General features: G+C 41.1%; 1 protein-coding gene across 9 annotated transcripts in view; it reads left to right on the top strand.

Annotated features, from left to right (window-relative positions):
- The first annotated feature begins 12425 nt into the window (after positions 1-12425).
- The window catches only part of LOC122870284 (butyrophilin subfamily 3 member A2-like), a 34520-nt gene continuing 22365 nt past the window's right edge, over positions 12426-24580 (top strand). For 4 of the 9 annotated variants that reach the window (XM_044184421.1, XM_044184417.1, XM_044184420.1 and 1 more), the window contains exons 1-2: positions 22951-23031; positions 23152-23258. In XM_044184421.1, coding sequence (XP_044040356.1) covers positions 23183-23258 — 76 coding nt within the window. In that variant the 5' untranslated portion in view covers positions 22951-23031; positions 23152-23182. Of the gene's footprint in view, positions 12535-12660; positions 12755-14823; positions 15169-16114; positions 16172-17301; positions 17425-18983; positions 20871-22950; positions 23032-23151; positions 23259-24580 lie in introns of those variants that run through there. The other 5 variants (XM_044184415.1, XM_044184419.1, XM_044184418.1 and 2 more) reach the window with 5 other exon arrangements.

Consider the following 24580-nt stretch of genomic DNA (forward strand, 5'->3'; position numbering starts at 1 on the left):
ATCAACACAAAGCATGCAATAAAGTATGGTAAAAAATCTAAATCACCTCTATTGGCCCAGTATGTGTACGCATACAAGGAATCCCCAACCCAAGTTCTCTGTTCCAGCTTCTTAAATGGGAATATTTTCTGGTTTCTTTACTCCTCCGTGACAAACTGAATATCTTTGGGTTGTGGACAAACCAAGACATTTGAGGTCTTGGGCTTTGGGGAACACTCGATCAACATTTTTCACAGTTTTCTGACATTTCATGGACCCAACAACTAATCGGTCAGTCGAGAAAATGATCGACAGATTAATCGACAATGAAAATAATCGTCAGTTGCGGCCCTAGTTCTGAGTTGCTTTAAGTTCCATAAACAGTTTACAGGAATAGACATACAGCTAAAGGCAGGACAGCAACGTGTCTCTGGGAATTTCTAAACAAATCCAAGTAATGAAAAGGAATACATATCGAATGGGTTCTGTAATAGATGACTTCATATACACGAGGCCTATACATGTTAAAGCACACTGAGGTATAGCAGAAGTTTTAGTGTGTTAAAAGACGAATAGTTGAAAGAAATCAGGTGACAGGAGACTGTAATAACCGTGTTTTAAGTCCTAACTGTGAGAAAGGGTCTCTAGATTTTTTCTTTGGTAAATGCAATACGCTTCTGTAGTTTAAAGTGTCAAACAATAAATCCCAACCGTTTACTCAGACGCTGTGTTTCCACTGTACAGTGACTGTGACTGTTCAGAATAATTGGCACAGATGATTTGGTTGCTATCCATTCCCAGTCTACGCATATGCAAAGCAGAGCTAAAAACAGAGTCGACGCTGGATTCACATTCATCAGGTGGACACGAACACGACTCCAGCTCGTTTCCCTGTCCACTTAAGAAAAGGAAACAAAACACTTTGCCGTGATAAATGGAAGAAAGAATGTATCCAGCCTGTGTGTTTTAGGTTACTAGATAAAGGCTTCATCTTGTTTCTCCTTACAGATAATGAGCTGTTACGTTGCCCAAAGAGCCGGGTTGAATCAGCTGTCAGAGAGGACGTCACTTTGGAGTGCCACGTTGATCCTGAACGTGATGTGACGCTTGAAGTATTTAAATTGATGGTCAATCAGTCCAAACGTGTCCTTGTTTACAGAGGAGAAGGACATGATTATTTTCTTGATCAGCATGAACATTTCAAAGGCAGAGTGTCTCTTGAATCTAACAGTGAGAATCTAAGCAAAGGGGAATTTGTAGTGAAAATATCACCATTAAATACAACTGCACTGTTGGAAAGGGATCACACCAAATCTTCTGCAATATTGAGCTCATCATTGGTAAGTAGTACAGTGTACTTTAATTGCTCGACACATGCAGTTGAAAACACCTGTGAACACCTTTGTGTTGAAATTCCCAGAAACCTTGTTCCAGTGATATGCACATAAACGACACATTTTACTGCAATGAATGGAAACTGTGTGGCAGTTATTCAGATTCAGTGGTATTTGTTCTTGGACAGAAAAATACACAATATCTATATAGGAATACACAAATATACAAATGTGTATACAGAAATCTGATATTTACACATATATGTCAGTTTTCTGCACTTATTGATTCTGAATGTATATTAATAATAATAACTTGGCAGGTTTCTTATTATTGTTGCAAAGTGCTGAAACATGAGACAGTAATACAGTATATCCAGATAAATAGATAAAACTATTTACTGTAAATATTTTTGTAATATAGTCCAAGATATGCAATAATCATACATCATGTTGAAAGCCAGTGTAATCATGCACATCAGTTTAAAGTGTGTTTTTAAATTAAACACAGGAGTAATTCATAGTCTGGATGCCATGACAGCAAACGCACTGCTACTGTTGGTTTCTCAGACGAATATGAACGTTTCTCCCTGTGAGAAAAAAAACTGATCTGCTCTGAACATTTTTTAACGCCTCCTCTTTAGTTTGTGGTGCTTAAAACACACCTTGAATTTTGTATAAAACTGGGACCTATTGTGTGGCCATTTATTAAAGTTACACATGAACTGAGGTTGGTCTTTAAATAAGATAAATGTTTCAGTCTGATCACTTTTGAACAAGATAAGGTAAATCTTTATTGTCCATCAAAGGAAATTAGCTTTAGTCACAGCAACAAAAACTCTCATCAGGGTAGGAAATGCAACATTAGTCTTGGTGAGTCCAGCTAACCCAGTACATATGTGAAAATGTGATTTATTTGTAACGTGTTAAAAGTATTTTAACTCTTAAACACAATTTTTCAACAGAGCCAAAAGAGAATAGCATCAAAGGAAATCAGATTGATGGCGGTAAGTAAATATCTGGAGCAGATATATGCAGATATAAATCCTCCTGTCATTCGTCCTTCATTCCTACAAGAAACTGTTTAAGGTGTTGAAGCAGCTTCTGCTGGGGGGGTTGAGTTTGTTCAGGAGGACAGTTGTACCTTTATCAGAGTGGTCTGAGATGACAGATGAGTTCATGATGTGTTATACTGGCAGTAACTTTTGAACAAGATAAGGTAAATCTTTATTGTTCATGAAAGGAACTTTGCTTTAGTCACAGCAACAAAAGTGCAATGGCTTCATGCAGCACCAAGAAACCCAACAACTGTTAGAACTAGGCTTGAGGTTAGTAACAGTGTCACTATAGTTTGTCCAGCAGAGCTGTACGCGGGTTAGTGCTAATTAGCAACTGTTAGTTGCTAACATGTTAAACTAACATGGTAAATATTATACCTGCTTAGCTGCTGATGTTAGCATTTAGCTCAAAGCACCACTGTGCCGAAGTACAGCCTCACAGAGATGCTAGCATGGCTGTAGACTCTTAGTCTTGTTCAAAAATGGAGCACATGGAAACCTCCTCAAAATTCCTCGTTCTCCTCAAAATGATCAAATAAAAGCTCGCAGTGAAATCCTTCACAACTTGTCTCATCTTTCCTGAGCACTTCCTCACCTTTGTCTTTTTCCAACAGTGTCCAAAAACAATTCAGATCAAGACCCCGGCCCAACACCGAAACGTAAGTAAAATACCGAAAAGCCAGAAAACTAAACGCACTTACATCCATTTTTATTCCCACACTGTATTGGTCACATGTAGGCCTACATTTAAATACTTTATATTCTGCTGGTTCTGTGTGTAATGTATGCAAGAATTACACTAATGGAAATCACTATAATTTCAAACATTTCTAAAACTGACTGAAAGACTTCAATATATTTGGCGTGCCGGCCCATATAAAGGGCAGATGATGTTACTTGGCACTGGAAAACTTTAAAAGGGATGTAGAAACAAAATACTTAACTAAACATTAATGTAAGATTTCTGAGTTACTGCTGACATCACAGTTCACCTATGGGCAGCCATACATACCGATGAGCGCACCGAATGTTATAGAATGTCATATCGCACAACTATACCTCTGTATGCTCAGCCCGATCGAAAAAGGCATATGTTTTCTTGCTTCCCTTCCTCTCACCAAAAGCCTGCAGGGCCGGGCTGCAGCCCCCTGCAAGGGAGCAGCTGGTATAGAAACTGGATGGATGAACAGATCAATGTAATATTGGAAGTGTGCAGTAAAGCAACATTAACATCTCCTTATTCTTTCAGGTGGTGATCACAATAATACATATGTCACTGGCATTGGCATTGTAATTGGCATTTTCATTGGCATTTTCATTGGCATTGGCATTGGCATTGGCATTGCTGTGATGAAATACCGACGTAGAATGGGCCGTAAGTCATACATTTCTCTACTTTTTATTATTATACTTAACCTGTTAAATTTCCTGTCAAAGAGACACTCAGCAACCAAGTTTTGGTTGAAATTTTGTTGCACCTCAAACAATATCACTGACAGTTGTGGTCAGTGAACAGAATACATCAGGCACCAATGCAGAAACCGTAGAACTTAGGTTCACTGTGGTGTACATGTCATTGTGCCTTTCACTCGTTTCAAGTCTTAGTTACGTAGCCTTAACAATACCTCAACTACACCATAGTTGCCATGTGTGGATGTTGTTGAAATAAAAAATGTAAAAAATCCCAAAACATTTACATAAAAAACCCATAATTGAATGTTATCCAGGTTTTTGCAGAATCAGTGTTCTGCCTGAGGAAGATAACTCTTCATCACTGCTGCAAGGAGAAAACTTTAACCAGTGGAAGTCAGCAAAAACATTATTTTCAGCTGTGTTACGTCTTTAGAGATGCACTTCCTGGTTTGATTTCAGTGCCCAATAGTGCGCCCACATCACTAAATGTACCCCCATCTCACGGTTGATGCTTTGAAACTCAAACTGCATCTCATCACTCACATCCACCCACATCCTGAACACATCTACCAGTTGTGTTCTCCATATTTAGCCAAAAGAAGGTGCACTTCCCTTCATTTAGTATAACCTTGAAAATGGGACAGCTTGTCTACTTGTTGAAATACAATGAAATATTTGGTCTCAAAATGTGAACCTAAATGTAGTTTACAGTTGGGTTACTAAACATTTCCAGTGAGCTGGGAGGAAATTTGAGGCCATGGAGGAGCAATAAAACTAACCTGGGGGTGGCGACCCCTACAGGGGGGTCACAAGATTATTCGGAGGATTTGCAAGATGATTACTGGGGTAGGAAATGAGGAAATAACTAAATTCTGCTGCATAAAGTTCCATTTTATTTAATAGAATCCAATCGAATATTGTCTCTCCAGTGCAGGAAATGATAGTTTAAGTTAAAAACGATAAACACAAAAAGGTTTTAAAAGTGCTTCACAGATCACTGACATCACAGTAAATTAGTTGCAAACTGGGAGGAGCTAATTTTGAAAATTTAAAATGTATTTCTAATACACAATGTGACGCACAGTTGGAGCACTTGCAGCGCTTGGATGGGCGATAAACTCTCCCGGTTGATTCATCGAATCATCGAGGATGAAAACCTGCGTCAGCCAGCACTGCACAGAACGTTCTTCTGCCTGCACTGTCACCATTTGCTCTCACGTTAAATGTCATGTAAATAAAATACTCAAAATGAGACAGAAGAATGAGTTTGGCTAAATGATGTACTTAATGGAGGGAATCTCCCCAAATGCAAAACACTCAAAAAATCAAAAAATCAGGTCTGACCTCGAAGAAGACTGATGTGCGATTGATAACGAAACAGTTTGCCTTGAATTTTTCTTGGATTTCATTACCTGCCTTCTAAACAGCTCTCACCTTATCTTCTCACAGAAACAGAAGAAAACAACCAAAATGATGAAGGGACTGATTCGAATGCTGTGGAAAGGATTCCGTTGAGGACTTTAGCTGTGAGCAACGAGTGAAGCGGGAACATCTGTGGTATTAAAGTCTCTGGCTGTTCTTTGACTACCTGCCAAAAGTACCTTTAGAAAAACACTCCAGTGGGCCTAAAACTTTACAAAAGCTCAGGAAATGAAGACGATGCAATGTGAAATTGTATAAAGAAAAAATATGTGAATGTTACTTTTTAAAAAGGGCACTCCACTGATCTTACACATGAAGTTTAGTTAACTAGTACTACTTTAGCCTGTCAAAATTAGGGGTTTAATGGTCTGTGGGTTCGTCCGGTTCGGTATGCAACTTCCTCGGTTCGGTACGCCCTGTGACCCAAACAGTTGCTGTCAAAATAGTCTATTGATGTCTATGTACTTGCACACGCTGAACAGAAATTCTGGGGCGGGAGTGGCAGCTGTTGTCAGCTGTAGCATGCTACTCGGGTTAGACCTGTTAGTCAAGCTCATGAAGTGACGCTGCCTCCGAAAGGCAGACACACAAGAGAGACCTGAGCTGGAGGATCCTCCGTGACATTTAGATCCACTGTATGGGAGCATTGCGGTTTCCTGTTAGTTACACTGAAAATGAAGAAAGATTAGTAAAAAACCGAATGCCAACACTGTTCAGCTCAAGTCGTCTACTGTATGTCTGCGGAAACATGGAAACATGCTCATTCACGACGGCATCACCCGAATGTGTCGATTAGCGAAACGAGAACAGACTGGAAGGAGAGTCCTTCTCCCCAGAGCGTTCGGGCAGCCTCTCACTGCAGGTTCAGTGATGTTGCCAAAGCAACAGCTAATGCTATAGAGTGTTTATCACTGCGCGTATGTGACCGTACTCGGCCGTAGAGAAGGATTTAAGCATATGGTGTATAAGTGCTTAAGCCCGCTACAGTGTGCCTTAACATGTCCATTTTAGTCAGCCCGTTGTGCTGCCCTGCATAAACGAGCGCAGGCTGCAGAATTATCAACTCGACCGGCAGTTGAGTTCAGCTCTGATGGATGGACGCCCAGGGCTACAGAGCCGGCCCTCGTCATCACTTCTTTGACAATATGCCATTATTTGAGTGCCTTAACCATTACAGTAAGAATTATGGCCAAAGAGCCACTGTTAAAATAAATAATTTAGAAAATATTGTTTGGTAAATTTTTTTTTGTTTTCTCTGCTGTACCGAAAACATACTGAACTGTGACCCAAAAAAACGAGGTACACCGAACCGTGAATTGTCTTAGAGTTACACATCTAGTGAAAACAGTTATAATCTCTTCTGTGGGTCTGGGGGGGCTTTCTTAAATTTGAAAAAATAACCATGATGATGTCATAGTAACTACTCTGCCTCTGCTGCTCAATTTTGACCTTTCTTTAAAAATCAGTCCCCCCCCCCCCAACATTATGAAAGTGCAACACTAAATCGGTGGAGTGCACCTTTAAACATCTGTGTAAAAAGTCAATACTTCATCCAAATGTATTTTTTGTATCGATTATTGTATCATCTCCTTTAACTCTGAAGTTCATTTACATAGACTTCAAAACTTGATAGAAAAATAAAGTTTGGTTGAAGTGTTTTCTTCAGCACCAAAAGCTGACTTTAGAAAAAATTGGTGGTAATTATGAATATGGTTTGTAATTATGCACACGTAGCATTAAGTACTATAAGCTACTAAAATTGTCTGAGCATTGAAGTCTTTTTTGACATATTATAAATGTATGAATGTAATTCTTTACTGGAGGGTACTTATATGGTCAAATGTTTCTGCACTTTTGTATTTTTATATCAACGGGCCATTGATTTTAAATAAATAATAGATTCAAATATACTGTTCTCCGAAGTTTTCTTACAAATATGCATTGTGCGAAAGAGACTGGGCAAAGAAACAGCCCCAGACCATCACACTGCCACCACCATATTTTACTGTTGGTATGATGTTCTTTTTCTGAAATGCGGTGTTACCTTTACGCCAGATGTAACGGGACACACACCTTCCAAAAAGTTCAACTTTTGTCTCGTCAGTCCACAGAGTATTTTCCCAAAAGTCTTGAGGATCATCAAGATGTTTTCTGGCAAAAATGAGACGAGCCTTAATGTTCTTTTCGCTCAGCAGTAGTTTTCGTCTAGGAGCTCTGCCATGCAGGCCATTTTTGCCCAGTCTCTTTCTTATGGTGGAGTCATGAACACTGACCTTAACTGAGGCAAGTGAGGCCTGCAGTTCTTTGGATGTTGTTGTGGGGTCTCTGAATGGCTGAAGAAGAACAAAATGAAGACTTTGGAGCGGCCTAGTCAAAGTCCTGACCTGAATCCTATTGAGATGCTGTGGCATGACCTTAAAAAGGCAGTTCATGCTCGAAAACCCTCCAAATGTGGCTGAATTACAACAATTCTGCAAAGATGAGTGGGCCAAAATTCCTCCACAGCGCTGTAAAAGACTCATTGCAAGTTATCGCAAACGCTTGATTGCAGTTGTTGCTGCTATGGGTGGCCCAACCAGTTATTAGGTTTAGGGGGCAATCACTTTTTCACACAGGACCATGTAGGTTTGGATTTAGTTTTCCCTTAATAATAACAACCTTCATTTAAAAACTGCATTTTGTGTTTACTTGTGTTATCTTTGACTAATATTTAAATTAGTTTGATGATCTGAAACATTTAAGTGTGAGAAACATGCAAAAAAATAAGAAATCAGGAAGGGGGCAAAAACTTTTTCACACCACTGTATATGCATAGTTGGCATCTTTGAGCCGTAACAAACGTGTTGTCTGAATTTGCTTCCTTTACAACATTTGCAAAGTTATTTGCTGGTGCATTACTACTTTTCGTGGCATGTTACCGCCACCAACTGTCTGATTAGTAGAAGGTGTGAAGCTGAGGGATGTCCTATACACTTTGATCAGTGTTAAACAGAAGTTACCAGTGAATGTGGTCAGACTGTGAGTGATGCTGGTGCATGATTGATACGGTTTCCCAATAGACCTGCAAAAGACTTTTCAGTGATAATCATAAGTCTACTAAGAAAATGTTACTTTACTAAAATCTCTGAAAAAGCAACTCAAATTGTAAAACCAATTTGCAGCAAAGTGAGTTCTGCACATAACAACAGCGAACAGAATCTGAACAGAATCCAGTCACCATCACAGTGGCAGACATCCAAGAAAGAGTCTCAGGTATGAAAAACTGGACAGCACCGGGCCCTGACAGGATCCACACCTACTGGCTAAAGAAGCTCACTGCACTCCGCGAGCGCCTAACGGCACAAATGAACCAGCTGCTAAGGGATGGGACGCACCCTGAATGGCTTACAGGGCGTACAATCCTGATCCTGAAGGATCCCTCAAAGCGTACAGTCCCATCCAACTATCGGCCAATAACCTGTCTCTCCACAACATGGAAGCTCATGTCAGGCATCATCGCGGCTAAGATAAGTGGGCACATGGATCAATACATGAGCAAAGCACAGAAGGGCATCGGCAAAGAAACCAGAGGAGCCAAACACCAACTCCTGGTTGACAGAACAGTCGCCCAAGACTGCAGAGCCCGACACACCAACCTGTGCACTGCCTGGATTGATTACAAGAAAGCATATGACTCAATGCCACACACATGGATCACTGAATGCTTGGAGATGTACAACATCAACAGGACTCTAAGAGACTTCATTGCAAACTCGATGAGGTTGTGGAAATCCACCCTTGAGGCCAATGGCAAGCCACTTGCACAAGTGTCCATCAAATGTGGCATATACCAAGGAGATTCTCTGTCCCCACTGCTGTTCTGCATTGGTCTGAACCCCCTCAGCCAAATAATCAACAAGACTGGCTATGGATACCGACTCAGGAATGGGGCCACCATCAGTCACCTCCTCTACATGGATGACATCAAGCTATACGCTAAGAGCGAGCGGGACATCGACTCACTGATCCACACCACCAGGATCTACAGCTCTGACATTGGGATGTCATACGGGCTTGAGAAGTGCAGTCGAATGGTGACAAAGAGAGGGAAGGTAGTCCACACAGAAGGGGTCTCACTCCCAGAAGGAACAATAGCAGACATTGAGGATGATTACAAGTTGGAATACTTGGAATACCACAGGCAAATGGCAATCTTGAAGAGGTAAAAAGGAAAACAGCAACTGCCAAATACCTCCAATGAGTAAGGTGAGTCCTAAGAAGTCAGCTCAATGGCAAGAACAAGTCCCAGGCAATAAACAGCTACGCCCTGCCAGTGATCAGATACCTTGTGGGAATAATAAGGTGGCCAAAGGAATAGATACAGACCACAGACGTTAAGACACGAAAGCTCCTCACCATGCATGGAGGGTTCCACCCCAAATCCAGCACCCTGAGACTGTACGCTAGCAGTAAGGAAGGCAGGGAAAGCATACATGGAGCGCCATAACCAAGTGGCTGGCATAGTGTACAGGAACATCTGCACTGAGTATGGACTGGAAACCCCGAGGTCAAAGTGGGAAACACCTCCAAAGGTGATAGAGAATGACCGAGCCAAGATCCTGTGGGACTTCCAAATACAGACTGACAGAATGGTAATGGCGAACCAACCAGACATCGTGGTGGTGGACAAACAGCAGAGGAAAGCCGTTGTGGTTGACGTGGCAATACCAAATGATGATGATGATGGCAACATCAGGAAAAAGGAACATGAGAAACTAGAGAAATACCAAGGGCTCAGAGAAGAGCTGGAGAAGGCCTGGAAGGTGAAGGCAACAGTGGTGCCCGTGGTCATCGGAGCACTCGGGACAGTGACCCCCAAACTGGAGGAGTGGCTACAGCAGATCCCTGGAAGAACACCAGACATCTCAGTCCAGAAAAGTGCAGTACTAGGAACAGCAAAGATACTGTGCAGAACCCTCAAGCTCCCAGGCCTCTGGTAGAGGACCCAAGCTCGAGGGAAGAGACCACCCGTGGAGAGTGAAGGATAGATATATATATATATATATATATATATATATCCACATAGATCAAGACAAGATCCACAAGTACATCCAAGATAAGGCCCCAACAGATGACATGCTCAGGGAATGTCTCAGGCAATGGGGAATAGAGGAAGACGTGCTGGAGGAGGGACCATCATGGGAGGACAAACCCCTACATGGGATGTACCACCGGAACATAACTGAAGTGGCTGATATCAAGAAGTCCTACCAATGGCTAGAGCAGGCTGGATTGAAGGACAGCACAGAGGCACTCATCATGGCTGCACAGGAGCAGGCCCTAAGCACCAGAGCAATAGAGGCCCAGATCTACCACACCAGACAAGACCCAAGGTGTAGGCTGTGCAAAGAGGCCCCTGAGACAATCCAGCATATAACTGCAGGGTATAAGATGCTGGCAGGAAAAGCATACATCGAGCGCCATAACCAAGTAGCTGGCATAGTGTACAGGAACATCTGCACTGAGTATGGACTGGAAACCCTGAGGTCAAAGTGGGAAACACCTCCAAAGGTGGTAGAGAATGACCGAGCCGAGATCCTGTGGGACTTCCAGATCCAGACTGACAGAATGGTAATGGCGAACCAGCCTGACATCGTGGTGGTTGACAAACAGCAGAGGAAAGCCGTTGTGGTTGACGTGGCGATACCAAGCGATGGCAACATCAGGAAAAAGGAACATGAGAAATTAGAGAAGTACCAAGGGCTCAGAGAAGAGCTGGAGAAGGCCTGGAAGGTGAAGGCAACAGTGGTGCCCGTGGTCATCGGAGCACTCGGGGCAGTGACCCCCAAACTGGAGGAGTGGCTACAGCAGATCCCTGGAAGAACACCAGACATCTCGATCCAGAAGAGTGCAGTACTAGGAACAGCAAAGATACTGCGCAGAACCCTCAAGCTCCCAGGCCTCTGGTAGAGGACCCGAGCTCGAAGGATGAGACCACCCGCGGAGGGTGAAGGACAAAGTTTTTTTTTTTTTTATATATATGGGTAACTCTTCACTATAAAAATGTTATTGTGATAATTACAGATAATAACAGATCATAGTGATTTCACAATAACCTGCATATTCTCTTCTAAAATCACAATTATATCAACACTCTTTCATTATAAATTGAAGAAAGCCATTAGTATTTTAAAATAGTTCATGTATGGTGTTCACCATAAAACGTCTTGCTCATGATCCAACTGTCAATAAGATGCGCTTCTGCAGGTTTGGGCTTAAGGACTTGTTGCTATGACAACAGGTCCAGATGAACTTCAAACCAGTTTCGAAGAACCGAAAGATCCAGACTAATGTCAAACCATAAACATTATAATCTGGATAACTCTGTTATTTATGTACGAAGAACGGGGCCCAGGTCTTCGTCTGTATGATGGACATGAGACAAAAGTAAGTGTCTACTGACTATTAGAACTCTAAGATTTGCAGCTACGAGCTATTTTAACTTTGTTCCAATCATATCTTCTGCTTTAGGGCCATTTCCTATCGTGCCCCTTCCTCTGGAATAACCTCCCTGTTCACATGAGACAGTCTGCCTTTAAATCCAAACTGAAAACTCATCTTTTCACCTTAACTTCGATTACCTCACATCTGTTGCCATTATCATTCGGGTGGGCTGGCTTCAGTCTCTTCTTCTGAGCCTAGTAGGCTTCTTACAGTCCATGTTTGTCCTGCTGAGAGAATGCTGTAACCTCTAACCCTCTGTTGTTTTTGTGTCCCACAAGCACAGCTGTGTGCTTCTCTCTCTCTCTGAAGAGGAGCTTGTGTGGCTCAGGTCTGTTTGGCGACAGTCTGGTGTATGCAGTGTAGAAATCTGGATCCAAAAGCAGAACACTGTTGAACCAGGCTTAAAAGGTTCAGCAGTTTATTTCACAAGTGGTGAATGAACTTGAGGGAGCAGATTTGACGTTTTCACCGCTGGTCGGCGTGGACAGACAGGCAGGTAACGTTGCTGAGCGAGGCAGGCAGGCAGGCAGGCAGGCAGAAGGCTCAGGTGAGTGTGGACCTGAAGCACAGGCAAAATACAGGTAGGTCAAAGTCTTCACAAGCAAAAGACAGAGATTGATTGGCCGTAGCGTCTGTACCACGTGGTAAACTGAACGACCTGGCAAAGACCGGTTCCTCTGGTTCCTCAGGTCTGGTTCCTCCCTAAGTGTTCCAGCCATTTGGCCCGCCTACCTGAAGCCTACCTGTTGTCTACCTGTAGCCTACCTGTTGTCTACCTGCCTGGTTGAGTCTGCCTTTCTTTGCTTGCCTGCCTGGTTTCCTGACTTCTGCCTGTGATTTGACAACGAGTAAACACAAACTTTTATTTATATCTTTCCTGGTCTGTGGGTCGTCCTTTGGGGTCACCATAGGTGTGTCAAAAAGCAAAAGTAATTTGTGTTAGAATGACGCAGCTAATTATTGTTTTTTTATAGATCTTAAAAAACAGACACATCGACGCAGAGATGAAGTGGAAAACTGAACTGATTCTAATCGGACTGGTTCTTCTTCTGATCAACGCAAACACAGGTAGGCCTAACTTCAGTTATATCAAAATGTACATAAACATGGATTATACATTCTTTTTACTAGCGTAATGATTATTTGCTTTTTTAGTTTGAGTTATTTAGATATTTGTTGCTTTATTGAACTTTGGTTGGCCGTGATAACAATAAAACAGGCCTCTCAGCGTCATTTCCAGCCGCAGCCTGCAACTCACTTATCTAAATCCTACTTTGGTCCCTCTCACTTTGATAGTTTCAGGTTGATTTCCTTCTAAAATCTCTCTAATCACTGCCACTGATATACCAATGCTTCAACGAGCAGCAGCGAGGAAACTACGGACTTAAAAGACACTATAACACCAAAGATAAACAGTAAAGCACTGTGCAGTATGTGGTAAATATGCAAACAGCCTACATTATCATAAAGTAGTCAGGGTAACGAAACATGACTGAAGTGATCAGTGTAGGCCTGTTTTGTTATATCATTACTGTGCAGACTAGCTGGTGAATTAAGAGCCAGATATTCTTCCCGGGCAAAGGCCTGCTTTGGTTCGGTTTTAACATTAGTGGCGACATTTTTTGTCATTTGACACGTTTAAGATTTAAAGATGTTAGCATTTTATTTTAAATGATCTGAAATTAATATTCAAAATCAAATCAAAACACCCATGTGTTTTTTAGTTTTTAGTCAGCACATGAACTTACAGCCAACAGTTTTATGAAAGTACACACAGCTGATGAAGCCTAAAGATGCATAGCATTCACAAACAAACTAATCAGTTGGGCATGCTGTGGCCTTTTTGTCATACACATAATGTCCATGTTATAACGACCCAGACAATAATAACTTACTGATGCAGGCTTGAAAAGGGGGATGAGGAGGAGGGATGGCATTTAGGCTGCACATTTGCTGATGTCAAAGACAATGTTTTCTCAGCTTTAAATAAAAAACATTGATAGTAGGAACGTTGTTTCTTACACTTAAAAAAAGACCTGATGTCCTCCATCTTTCGCTCTTTAGGGACACTTTTGCCTAACGTTGTTTGATGTTAAAATATCGTTTGAGCCATGAACACAGGTTAGCCAACACCTTACTCCTCGTGACATAACACCCACATTTCAGGTCACCTGTGCAGTTTCGTTTTAGAGACAAAGCTTTGGCCTGAGACACTGTAGCCTAATCCAAACTGTTCATGTGATGAGTGATGACTAAAAACTGGAGCAGCAAGTTACCAACTTTTACTTCCTCCTTAGTTTGAAACACTGGGATATTTCAGTGTCACTGAGTAATGTAGGTGGGATTCTCATTAGTATGTCAGCAATGCGCATCTAAAGTCACTGAGATTGATCAGACAGAAAGCTCTCTGATCTGTTCGTTCAGGAGCAGCTAAACCGGAACAGGACGCTTCATGGACAGCCTGCAAAGCAATTAGGTATGATTTGGAGTGACGGAGCTGAAATTCCTAACCAGGTCCCAGAAGCTGATGGGTGGCCACAGAATTACGGCTCAGCATCGAGTATTAAGTCATAATTATTTATTTAATCAATTTTCTGGTCATTTTCTTTCCCACAAACACAGAGGAGGAACCGAGACACAGAAAAAAGGATAACGGTAAGTAAAAGAAAGTGCTGTCTTTACTGTAACCTGTAATGTACAAGATGTAACTCCTCCTGTCAGTCGTCCTTCAGTCCTACAAGAAACTGTTAAATCTTTAAGCAGTCAGGTGTTAAAGATCCTCAGGTCAGGTATCCACCATGTCTCGCTCTTTCACTCTTCTCTTCATTAAACCAGCCCACTTTTTTAAAAACAGGAAACACACACCTGGCAACTGGTAGAGATGATTTGGTAGAATTAGTCCCTACTATCCATTCGCAAATCTACTCAAATAATCAAAACAAATCTGCTAAAGCTTTTTCTAACAACTTCCCCATCTGCTAGATGAGTTTTTCTAACAACTTCCCCACATCAACGTAAAAGCTGATCAGTGCTGACAAAACACTTTGCCGTGATAAATGGAGGGACGCATTTTGACTTCTTAAAATATATGTCGACCCTGTTTGTGTTTAAGATTTAGATCTTGTTTCTTCTTACAGATAATGGACGGTTAATTTGCCCAAAGAGCCGGGTTGGACCAGCTGTCGGAGAGAGCGTCACTTTGGAGTGCCACGTTGATCCTGAACGTGATGTGACGCCTGAACTATTTAAATTGATGTTCAATCAGGCCGACCCTGTCCTTGTATACGGCGATGGAAAGGTTTCTGATGATCAGGCAGAACAGTTCAAAGGCAGAGTGTCTCTTGAATCTAACAGTGAGAATCTAAGCAAAGGGGAATTTGTAGTGAAAATATCACCATTAAATACAACTGATGCTGGAACATACACCTGCACTGTTGGAAAGGGATCACAGAAAATCTCCTGCAGTATTGATCTCATCATTGGTAAGTAGTACAGTGTACTTTAATTGCTCGACATATGTCGTTGAAAACACCTGTGAACACCTTTGTGTTGAAATTCCCAGAAACCTTGTTCCAGTGATATGCACATAAATGACACATTTTACTGCAATGAATGGAAACTGTGTGGCAGTTATTCAGATTCAGTGGTATTTGTTCGTGGACAGAAAAATACACAATATCTATATAGGAATACACAAATATACAAATGTATATACAGAAATCTGATATTTACACATATATGTCAGTTTTCTGCACTTATTGATTCTGAATGTATATTAATAATAATAACTTGGCATGTTTCTTATTATTGTTGCAAAGTGCTGAAACATGACAGTAATACAGTATATCCAGATAAATAAATAAAATAAAACTATTTACTGTAAATATTTTGGAATATAGTCCAAGATATGCAATAATCATACATCATGTTGAAAGCCAGTGTAATCATGCACATCAGTTTAAAGTGTGTTTTTAAATTAAACACAGGAGTAGTTCATAGTTTGGATGCCATGACAGCAAACGCACTGCTACTGTTGGTTTCTCAGACGAATATGAACGTTTCTCCCTGTGAGAAAAAAACTGATCTGCTCTGAACATTTTTTAACGCCTCCTCTTTAGTTTGTAGTGCTTAAAACACACCTTGAATTTTGTATAAAATTGGGACCTATTGTGTGGCCATTTATTAAAGTTACACATGAACTGAGGTTGGTCTTTAAATAAGATAAATGTTTCAGTCTGATCACTTTTGAACAAGATAAGGTAAATCTTTATTGTCCATCAAAGGAAATTAGCTTTAGTCACAGCAACAAAAACTCTCGTCAGGGTAGGAAATGCAACATTAGTCTTGGTGAGTCCAGCTAACCCAGTACATGTGTGAAAATGTGATTTATTTGTAACGTGTTAAAAGTATTTTAACTCTTAAACACAGATTTTTCAACAGATCCAAAAGAGAATAGGATCCCAGGAAATCCGACTGACAATGGCGGTAAGTAAATATCTGGAGCAGATATATGCAGATATAAATCCTCCTGTCATTCGTCCTTCATTCCTACAAGAAACTGTTTAAGGTGTTGAAGCAGCTTCTGCTGGGGGGGGTGAGTTTGTTCAGAGTGGTCTGAGATGACAGCTGAGTTCATGATGTGTTATACTGGCAGTAACTTTTGAACAAGATAAGGTAAATCTTTATTGTTCATGAAAGGAACTTTGCTTTAGTCACAGCAACAAAAGTGCAATGGCTTCATGCAGCACCAAGAAACCCAACAACTGTTAGAACTAGGCTTGAGGTTAGTAACAGTGTCACTATAGTTTGTCCACCAGAGAGTACTGACAATGTATCTTGGTCACAATTCCTTAAAAAAGCCAAATGTAATGAATCTGAATCAAGAGATTTTTGGTTAAAAATTACTAACTTAGGTCTACTATCATCAGGCCAAAATTTTAATTTGTCTAATACTTTGGTTTCTGACCAAATCCCTGCAAAAACTCATGACATCCCATCTTCCTCAGCTGAACTTTGCATTTAGTGCTCAACACATGTTAGCATGCTGATGTTAGCATTTAGCTCAAAGCACCACTGTGCCGTACAGCTTTTATTCCCACACTGTATCGGTCACATACATTTGCTTTTATTCCTGCACGTTCTGTTTGTATGTATGCAAGGTCACATGCAGGCTTCATACCCCCTACTCAGTGAATGGCATTTTACCTTCTCAGCCTCACCTAACTGGAACCTGCTACCTGCCCAGTTAAGTGAAGGGCGAACTACATAAAGAGCAAGCATCAAAATCAAACAAAATAATTAACTAAACATTAATGTAATTAATTGATTACTGAGTTACTGCTGACATCACAGTTCACCTATGGGCAGCCATACATACGATGAGCGCACCGAATGTTATAGAATGTCATACCACACAACTTTACCTCTGTATGCTCAGCCCGATCGAAAAAAGGCATGTTTTCTTGCTTCCCTTCCTCTCACCAAAAGCCTGCAGGGACGGGCTGCAGCCCCCTGCAAGGGAGCAGCTGGTATAGAAACTGGATGGATGAACAGATCAATGTAATATTGGAAGTGTGCAGTAAAGCGCTAACATTAACATCTCCTTATTCTTTCAGGTGGTGATCACAATACATATGTCACTGGCAGTGGCAGTGTCATTGGCATTGTCATTATCATTGGCATTGTCATTATCATTGTCATTGTCGTTGCTGTGGTGTTGTGCCGACGTAGAACGAGCCGTAAGTCATACATTTCTCTACTTTTTATTATTATACTTTACCTGTTAAATTTCCTGTCAAAGAGACACTCAGCACCAAGTTTTGGTTGAAATTTTGTTGCACCTCAAACAATATCACTGACAGTTGTGGTCAGTGAACAGAATACATCAGGCACCAATGCAGAAACTGTAGAACTTAGGTTCACTGTGGTGTACATGTCATTGTGCCTTTCACTCATTTCAAGTCTTAGTTACATAACCTCAACAATACCTCTACACCATAGTTGCCATGTGTGGATGTTGAAATAAAAAATGTAAAAAACATTTTCATAAAAACCTGTAATTGAATGTTATCCAGGTTTTTGCAGAATCAGTGTTCTGCCTGAGGAAGATAACTCTTCATCACTGCTGCAAGGTGAAAACTTTAACCAGTGGAAGTCAGCAAAAACATTATTTTCAGCTGGTGTTACGTCTTTAGAGATGCACTTCCTGGTTTGATTTCAGTGCCCAATAGTGCGCCCACATCACTAAATGTACCCCCATCTCACGGTTGATGCTTTGAAACTCAAACTGCATCTCATCACTCACATCCACCCACATCCTGAACACATCTACCAGTTGTGTTCTCCATATTTGGCCAAAAGAAGGTGCATTTCCCTTCATTTAGTATAACCTTTAAAATGGGACAGCTTGTCTACTTGTTGAAATACAATGAAATATTTGGTCTCAAAATGTGAACCTAAATGTAGTTTACAGTTGGGTTACTAAACATTTCCAGTGAGCTGGGAGGAAATTTGAGGCCACGGAGGAGCTATAAAACTAACCTGGGGGTGGCGACCCCTACAGGGGGGTCACAAGATTATTCGGAGGATTTGCAAGATGACTCCTGGGGTAGGAAATGAGGAAATAATTAAATTCTGCTGCATAAAGTTCCATTTTATTTAATAGGATCCAATCGAATATTGTCTCTCCAGTGCAGGAAATGATAGTTTAAGTTAAAAACGATAAACACAAAAAGGTTTTAAAAGTGCTTCACAGATCACCAACATCACAGTAAATGAGTTGCAAACTGGGAGGAGCTATTTTGGAAAATTTAAAATGTATTTCTCATACACAATGTGACGCACAGTTGGAGCACTTGCAGCGCTTGGATGGGCGATAAACTCTCCCGGTTGATTCATCGAATCATCGAGGATGAAAACCTCGCGCCAGCCAGCACTGCACAGAACGTTCTTCTGCCTGCACTGTCACCATTTGCTCTCACGTTAAATGTCATGTAAATAAAATACTCAAAATGAGACAGAAGAATGAGTTTGGCTAAATGATGTACTTAATGGAGGGAATCTCCCCAAATGCAAAACACCCTGTTAAATCAAAAAATAAATGATAAAAGCTTTATTTACATAATTAAAAACCAACATGTATTAACGGCACACTGGTCTTTGAACCCAGGATCAAAACTAGGACAGGTTTGACCTCGAAGAAGACTGATGTGCGATTGATAACGAAACAGTTTGCCTTGAATTTTTTTTGGATTTCATTACCTGCCTTCTAAACAGCTCTCACCTTATCTTCTCACAGAAAGACAAGAAAACAATCAAAACGTGGCTCCGGATGCGAATGAGTTGAATGCTCCGTTGAACGCTCCAGATGAGAGCAACGGGTGAAGCGGGAACATCTGTGGTATTAAAGTCCAGTCTGTGGCTGTTCTTTGACTACCTGCCAAAAGTACCTTTAGAAAAACACTCCAGTGGGCCTAAAACTTTACAAAGCTCAGGAAATGAAGACGATGCAATGTGAAATTGTATAAAGAAAAGATATGTGAATGTTACTTTTTAAAAAGGGCACTCCACTGATCTTACACATGAAGTTTAGTTAACTAGTACTACTCAGCCTGTCAAAATTAGGGGTTTAATGGTCTGTGCGTTCGTCCGGTTCGGTATGCAACTTCCTCGGTTCGGTACGCCCTGTGACCCAAACAGTTACTGTCAAAATAGTCTATTGATGTCTATGTACTTGAACACGCTGAACAGAAATTCTGGGGCGGGAGTGGCAGCTGTTGTCAGCTGTAGCATGCTACTCGGGTTAGACCTGTTAGTCAAGCTCATGAAGTGACGCTGCCTCCGAAAGGCAGACACACAAGAGAGACCTGAGCTGGAGGATCCTCCATGACATTTAGATCCACTGTATGGGAGCATTGCGGTTTCCTTGTTAGTTACACTGAAAATGAAGAAAGATTAGTAAAAAACCGAATGCCAACACTGTTCAGCTCAAGTCGTCTACTGTATGTCTGCGGAAACATGGAAACATGCTCATTCACGACGGCATCACCCGAATGTGTCGATTAGCGAAACGAGAACAGACTGGAAGGAGAGTCCTTCTCCCCACAGCGTTCGGGCAGCCTCTCACTGCAGGTTCAGTGATGTTGCCAAAGCAACAGCTAATGCTATAGAGTGTTTATCACTGCGCGTATGTGACCGTACTCGGCCGTAGCGAAGGATTTAAGCATATGGTGTATAAGTGCTTAAGCCCGCTACCGTGTGCCTTAACATGTCCATTTTAGTCAGCCCGTTGTGCTGCCCTGCATAAACGAGCGCAGGCTGCAGTTGTGCAGGAATTATCAACTCGACCGGCAGTTGAGTTCAGCTCTGATGGATGGACACCCAGGGCTACAGAGCCGGCCCTCGTCATCACTTCTTTGACAATATGCCATTATTTGAGTGCCTTAACTGTTACAGTAAGAATTATGGCCAAAGAGCCACTGTTAAAATAAATAAATTAGAAAATAGTTTGGTACATTTTTTTGATTTCTCTGCTGTACCGAAAACATACCGAACTGTGACCCAAAAAACGAGGCACACCGAACTGTGAATTGTCTTAGAGTTACACATCTAGTGAAAACAGTTATATAATCTCTTCTGTGGGTCTGGGGGGCTTTCTTAAATTTGAAAAAATAACCATGATGATGTCATAGTAACTACTCTGCCTCTGCTGCTCAATTTTGACCTTTCTTTAAAAATCAGTCCCCCCCCTCCCCCCCCAACATTATGACAGTGCAACACTAAATCGGTGGAGTGCACCTTTAAACATCTGTGTAAAAAGTCAATACTTCATCCAAATGTATTTTTTGTATCAATTATTGTATCATCCCCTTTAACTCTGAAGTTCATTTGCATAGACTTCAAAACTTGATAGAAAAATAAAGTTTGGTTGAAGTGTTTTCTTCAGCACCAAAAGCTGACTTTAGAAAAAATTGGTGGTAATTATGAATATGGTTTGTAATTATACGTAGCATTAAGTACTATAAGCTACTAAAATTGTTTGAGCATTGAAGTCTTTTTTGACATATTATAAATGTATGAATATGTAATTTTTTACTGGAGGGTACTTATATGGCCAAATGTTTCTGTTCTTTTGTATTTTTATATCAACGGGCCATTGATTTTAAATAAATAATAGATTCAAATATACTGTTCTCCGAAGTTTTCTTACAAATATGCATTGTGCGACAGAGACTGGGTAAAGAAACAGCCCCAGACCATCACACTGCCACCACCATATTTTACTGTTGGTATGATGTTCTTTTTCTGAAATGCGGTGTTACTTTTATGCCAGATGTAACGGGACTCACACCTTCCAAAAAGTTAAACTTTTGTCTTGTCAGTCCACAGAGTATTTTCCCAAAAGTCTTGAGGATCATCAAGATGTTTTCTGGCAAAAATGAGACGAGCCTTAATGTTCTTTTTACTCAGCAGTGGTTTTCGTCTTGGAGCTCTGCCATGCAGGCCATTTTTGCCCAGTCTCTTTCTTATGGTGGAGTCGTGAATACTGACCTTAACTGAGGCAAGTGAGGCCTGCAGTTCTTTGGATGTTGTTGTGGGGTCTCTGAATGGCTGAAGAAGAACAAAATGAAGACTTTGGAGTGGCCTAGTCAGAGTCCTGACCTGAATCCTATTGAGATGCTGTGGCATGACCTTAAAAAGGCAGTTCATGCTAGAAAACCCTCCAATGTGGCTGAATTACAACAATTCTGCAAAGATGAGTGGGCCAAAATTCCTCCACAGCGCTGTAAAAGACTCATTGCAAGTTATCGCAAACGCTTGATTGCAGTTGTTGCTGCTAAGGGTGGAGCAACCAGTTATTAGGTTTAGGGGGCAATCACTTTTTCACACAGGGCCATGTAGGTTTGGATTTTGTTTTCCCTTAATAATAACAGCCTTCATTTAAAAACTGTATTTTGTGTTTACTTGTGTTATCTTTGACTAATATTTAAATTTGTTTAATGATCTGAAACATTTTAGTGTGACAAACATGCAAAAAAACAAGAAATCAGGAAGGGGGCAAACACTTTTGCACACCACTGTATATGTATGTATGGGTAACTCTTCATTATAAAAATATTATTGTGATAATTACAGATAACAGATCATAGTGATTTCACAATAACCTGCATATTCTCTTCTAAAATCATAATTATATCAACACTCTTTCATCATAAATTGAAGAAAGCCATTAGTATTTGAAAATAGTTCATCTATGGTGTTCACCCTAAAACGTCTTGCTCATGATCCAACTGTCAATAAGATGCGCTTCTGCAGGTTTGGGCTTAAGGACTTGTTGCTATGACAACAGGTCCAGATGAACTTCAAACCAGTTTCGAAGAACCGAAAGATCCAGACTAATGTCAAACCATAAACATTATAATCTGGATAACTCTGTTATTTATGTACGAAGAACGGGGCCCAGGTCTTCGTCTGTATGATGGACATGAGACAAAAGTAAGTGTCTACTGACTATTAGAACTCCAAGAGCTATTTTAACTTTGTTCCAATCATATCTTTTGCTTTAGGGCCTTTTCCTATTGTGCCCCTTCCTCTGGAATAACCTCCCTGTTCACATGAGACAGTCTGCCTTTAAATCCAGACTGAAAACTCATCTTTTCACCTTAACTTAGCTGCTTATTGTCAATTACCTCACATCTGTTGCCATTATCATTCGGGTGGGCTGGCTTCAGTCTCTTCTTCTAAGCCTAGTAGGCTTCTTACAGTCCATGTTTGTCCTGCTGAGAGAATGCTGTAACCTCTAACCCTCAGCTGTGCTTGTGGGACACAAAAACAACAGGGTGCTTCTCTCTCTCTCTGAAGAGGAGCTTGTGTGGCTCAGGTCTGTTTGGCGACAGTCTGGTGAATGCAGTGAAGGAATCTGGATCCAAAAGCAGAACACTGTTGAACCAGGTTTAAAAGGTTCAGCAGTTTATTTCACAAGTGGTGAATGAACTTGAGGGAGCAGATTTGACGTTTTCACCGCTGGTCGGCGTGGACAGACAGGCAGGTAACGTTGCTGAGCGAGGCAGGCAGGCAGGCAGGCAGAAGGCTCAGGTGAGTGTGGACCTGAAGTATAGGCTAAAAACAGGTAGGTCAAAGTCTTCACAAGCAAAAGACAGAGATTGATTGGCCGTAGCGTCTGTACCACGTGGTAAAATGAACGACCTGGCAAAGACTGGTTCCTCTGGTTCCTGCCATTTCCCCCGCCTACCTGAAGCCTCCCTGTTGTCTACCTGCCTGGTTGAGTCTGCCTTTCTTTGCTTGCCTGCCTGGTTTCCTGACTTCTGCCTGTGATTTGACAACGAGTAAACACAAACTTTTATTTATATCTTTCCTGGTCTGTGGGTCGTCCTTTGGGGTCACCATAGGTATGTCAAAAAGTTATTCGTGTTAGAATGACGCACCTAATTATTGTTTTTTTATAGATCTTAAAAAAACAGACACATCGACGCAGAGATGAAGTGGAAAACTGGACTGATTCTAATCGGACTGGTTATTATTATTATTATTCTTCTGATCAACGCAAACACAGGTAGGCCTAACTTCAGTTATATCAAAATGTACATAAACATGGATTATACATTCTTTTTAGTAGCGTAATGATTCATTTGCTTTTTTAGTTTGAGTTATTTAGATATTTGTTGCTTTATTGAACTTTGGTTGGCCGTCATAACAATGAAACAGGCCTCTCACCGTCATTTCCAGCCGCAGCCTGCAACTCACTTATCTAAATCCTACTTTGGTCCCTCTCACTTTGATAGTTTCAGGTTGATTTCCTTCTAAAATCTCTCTAATCACTGCCACTGATATACCAATGCTTCAACGAGCAGCAGCGAGGAATCTACGGACTTAAAAGACACTATAACACAAAGATAAACAGTAAAGCACTGTGCAGTATGTGGTAAATATGCAAACAGTCTACATTATCATAAAGTAGTCAAGGTAACGAAACATGACTGAAGTGATCAGTGTAGGCCTGTTTTGTTATATCATTACTGTGGAGACTAGCTGGTGAATTAAGAGCCAGATATTCTTCCCGGGCAAAGGCCTGCTTTGGTTCGGTTTTAACATTAGTGGGGACATTTTTTGTCATTTGACATGTTTAAGATTTAAAGACGTTAGCATTTTATTACACACAGCTGATGAAGCCTAAAGATGGTTAGCATTCACAAACAAACTAATCAGTTGGGCATGCTGTGGCCTTTTTGTCATACACATTATGTCCATGTTATAACGACCCAGACAATAATAACTTACTGATGCAGGCTTGAAAAGGGGGATGAGGAGGAGGGATGGCATTTAGGCTGCACATTTGCTGATGTCAAAGACAATGTTTTCTCAGCTTTAAATAAAAAACATTGATAGTAGGAACGTTGTTTCTTACACTTAAAAAAAGACCTGATGTCCTCCATCTTTCGCTCTTTAGGGACACTTTTGCCTAACGTTGTTTGATGTTAAAATATCGTTTGAGCCATGAACACAGGTTAGCCAACACCTTACTCCTCGTGACATAACACCCACATTTCAGGTCACCTGTGCAGTTTCATCGTTTTAGAGACAAAGCTTTGGCCTGAGACACTGTAGCCTAATCCAAACTGTTCATGTGATGAGTGATGACTAAAAACTGGAGCAGCAAGATACCAACTTTTACTTCCTCCTTAGTTTGAAACACTGGGATATTTCAGTGTCACTGAGTAATGTAGGTGGGATTCTCATTAGTATGTCAGCAATGCGCATCTAAAGTCACTGAGATTGATCAGACAGAGAGCTCTCTGATCTGTTCGTCCAGGAGCAGCTAAACCAGTACAGGACGCTTCATGGACAGCCTGCAAAGCAATTAGGTATGATTTGGAG

This window comes from Siniperca chuatsi, linkage group LG22, assembly GCF_020085105.1.
Source record: "Siniperca chuatsi isolate FFG_IHB_CAS linkage group LG22, ASM2008510v1, whole genome shotgun sequence".
In the NCBI taxonomy this organism is placed as follows: domain Eukaryota; kingdom Metazoa; phylum Chordata; class Actinopteri; order Centrarchiformes; family Sinipercidae; genus Siniperca; species Siniperca chuatsi.